Source organism: Cebus imitator, unplaced genomic scaffold, assembly GCF_001604975.1.
Source record: "Cebus imitator isolate Cc_AM_T3 unplaced genomic scaffold, Cebus_imitator-1.0 Scaffold266, whole genome shotgun sequence".
In the NCBI taxonomy this organism is placed as follows: Eukaryota; Metazoa; Chordata; class Mammalia; order Primates; family Cebidae; genus Cebus; species Cebus imitator.
The window spans coordinates 660,337-663,775 of record NW_016107581.1 but is presented as its reverse complement, the minus strand read 5'-3'; the positions used below and the strand labels follow the sequence as shown (position 1 = coordinate 663,775).

Genomic DNA, 3,439 nt, shown 5'->3' with positions numbered 1-3,439 from the left:
CTCCTGGATTCAGGCAATTCTCCTGCCTCAGCCTCCTGAGTAGCTGGGATTACAGGCACGCGCCACCATGCCCAGCTAATTTTTTGTATTTTTAGTAGAGACGAGGTTTCACCATGTTGACCAGGGTGGTCTCGATCTCTTGACCTCGTGATCCACCCGCCTCGGCCTCCCAAAGTGCTGGGATTACAGGCGTGAGCCACCGCGCCCAGCCTATCTTCCTCTTAAATGGAGATCATGATAATATTCACTTATAGAACTATGAGAAGCAGAATCCCTGACCAATACAACAGGCACTAGAGGTAACTAATACAGTTAGGGGAAAGCAGATCTACCTTTGAGGCACTATGGCCAGCTGTGAGCTGAGCACAGAGCAGGCACTCCAAAGTCATTTGCTGAATGGCCACCTGGATAGGTCAGAGAGAATGGGATGAGGTGGAAATGAGTAGGGGACGAAACAAAGAGGAACGGCGTGAGAGAAAGCAGGCAGCTGTCTATCAGTCTCGGTTCTCTTTGTCTGCACACATACAAAGTCATGGTTAACTATTTTCTGCTCCACAGTGATGTTTTACCTTCACAATTTCCTGTGCCAAAATTCCTCCAACTACTGCACACACTGGGGCCATCTCAGAGAAGCAGTACCTAAAAGAGAAGGAAGACAAGCAAAACTGAGCACTGGGAAAAGAACTGTGACTGTGACTTCCGGAGAAATTCAGTAGTAGGCTCTCCTGAATGAAAACATCTTCTAGGAGAAGGGACCGATTCAGATAGCAGTGTTAATGATGGCATCTAGGTGTGAAAATGAATCTGATCCAGGGGTTGTAAGTGGTTGGAAAAGACCTTTGAACTCTGGCAAGCAAAAGTTCTTTCACAGTACTTTTATTTTTACCTTTTTAAGTTAAAGGAAAGCCTGTATCTGTGCTTCCTAAAAATAAGGTCCTACAAATATCAGATGTTCCAGCGCCCTGGTCACATTCCCGCAATTCTCGTCTTACCCATAATGGGCAGTGGGTTCTATATGCTATTCCCAGACAAATGTCAGGGAGCAGGCCTGTGTTAACATGCAGAAGGCATGGGAAATCTGAGGCCTGAAATTAAAGTGTGAGTGCAGAAAAAGTCTTCACAACCCACACAGACCTCAGCCCTTTTCGGCCAGGATGGGGCATCCAGAGGACAAATTTTAATTGATACAGTCATCAGCTCCTCTAAGTCACCCATCCTAGTGAGCAGATCACTTTATTCTACCACTTCCCAAGAGAAGCGTGCTCTGCTCCTACTCCTGAACACAATGGCGTGTGCTCACCAAGCAAACTAGAGCACAGACGAGAGAAAGAGAAAGCCTCCCTACAGAACACTACCTCCAACCTTCCCAATTTGGTGCACATCCTTCTAGACATTTTTAAAAGTGCACAATTTAAACGGGTATAATTTTAAACCTAAATACGATCAACTATTACTCGTTCTGTTCTATAAGCTACTGATGGATATTTAAGCTGTTCAACACCGTAATCACATGTCTTGACAAAGACACAGGTGTCCAAATAATTCCTTAAGGCAAATTTCTAAATATAACAATGCTAGGTTGCTAGGTTTTGATGTGTGTTGCCAAAATGTCCTCCTGAAAGGCTGCACCCATCCCAACTCCCAAGAGCTGTGTCCGAGGGCACCCGGCTCCTCACGCCCTGGCCACGACCAGCAGATTCTCATTTTGTTTATCCAGAGGTAACATCTTCCTGCTTATCAAGGTCCACTACAGAGCTTTAAAATATATGGAGAACAAGGGCCAGGCACAGTGGCTCACACCTGTAATCCCAGCACTTTGGGGGGCAGAGGCAAGCAAATCATTTGAGGTCAGGAGTTGGAGACCAGCCTGGCCAACATGGTGAAACCCTGTCTCTACTAAAAATACAAAAATCAGCCAGGGGTTGGGGGGGGGAAAAAAAAAGATGCTTTCAGCTTTCGACTCAGAGGTGGCCAAGGTGCAACTTTCTTTGGTCGTCCCAAATCTGTGTTCATCCGACACCAGCCGCCTCCACCATGCCGTCAAAGTCGATTCCAACGAGATCAAAGTGGTATACCTGAGCAGCACGGCGGGTGAAGTCGGTGCCACTTCTGCGCTGGCCCCCAAGATCGGCCCTTTGGGTCTAGCTCCAAAAAAGGTTGATGACACTGCCAAAGTGATTGGCATTGCCAGGTGACTGGAAGGGCCTGAGAATTACAGTGAAGCTGACCATTCAGAACACATAGGCCCAGACTGAGGTGGTGCCTTCTGCCTTTGCCCTGACCATCAAAACCCTTAAGAAACCACCAAGAGAATGAAACAGAAAAACATTAAACACAGTGGGAATATCACTTTTGATGAGATTGTCAACACTGCTCGACAGATGGCGGCACTGATCTTTAGCCAGAGAACTCTCTGGAACCATTAAAGAGATCCTGGGGACTGCCCAGTCTATGAGCTATATAATGTTGATGGCCGCCACCCTCATGACATCATTGATGACATCAACAGTGGTGCTGTGGAATGCCCAGCTAGTTAAGAAGCACAAAGGAAAATATTTGAATTAAGGATCATTTGACAACTGGTAAAAAGGCAAAAAAAAATTAGCCAAGCATGGTGGCATGTGCCTGTAATCCCAGCTACTTGGGAGGCTAAGGCAGGATAGCTAAGGCAGGATAACTGTGTGAAGCTGGGAGGCGGAGATTGCAGTGAGCTGAGATGGCGCCACTGCACTCCAGCCTGGGCGACAGAGCAAGACTCCGCCTTGAAAAGAAAAAAACAAAAAATCAGATGGGGATCCAAACAACCCAAAATAGTGAAAACAATCTTCTTCAAAAAGAATAAAAGGTTGGGAGAATTCATACTCCCTGATTTCAAAGCTTACTACACAAAGCTACAAAGCTACAGTAATAAAGACAGCATGGTCCTGGCATAAGGTCAGAAATTCAGATCAGTGGAATAAATGAAGTCCACAAACAAAGCCTTACATTTACAGTCAATTGCAAGACCACTTGATGGGGAAGGAAAATCATTTCAACAAATGGTGATGGGTTTTCCACATGCCAAAGAATTAAGCCGCACCCCTGCCTTAATGCCATGTACAAAAATTAATTCAAAGTGTATCAGAGGGCTAAATCTAAGAGCTAAAATACTAAGCTATAAGAAAATAGAGGAGTAAATTTTCACGGCCATGGTAAATTGTGCAATGGTTTCTTAGATGTGATATATCAAAGGGACATGGGAAAAAAATAGAGAAATTACGTTTCACAAAATTCAAAAGAATTCCATCAAGAAAGCAAGAAGACAATCCACAAAATGGGAGAAGATATTTACAAATCAAGTATCTGATAAGGGACTTATATCTAGCATATATTGAGATCTCTTTTTTTTTCCTTCGCGTTAATCTTGTGATGCAACAACCTTTTTTTTTTTTTTTTTTTT

General features: G+C 44.4%; 1 protein-coding gene across 2 annotated transcripts in view; it reads right to left on the bottom strand.

Moving 5' to 3' along the window:
* The window catches only part of SAE1 (SUMO1 activating enzyme subunit 1), an 86,629-nt gene that overhangs the window by 6,951 nt on the left and 76,239 nt on the right, over positions 1-3,439 (bottom strand). The window contains exon 8 of one of the 2 annotated variants that reach the window (XM_017500398.2): positions 570-639. The exons of the other annotated variant lie outside the window; for it this stretch is intronic. Within the exon in view, the coding sequence (XP_017355887.1) occupies positions 570-639 (70 nt within the window). The remainder of the gene's footprint in view (positions 1-569; positions 640-3,439) is intronic. 2 annotated transcript variants of the gene reach the window in all.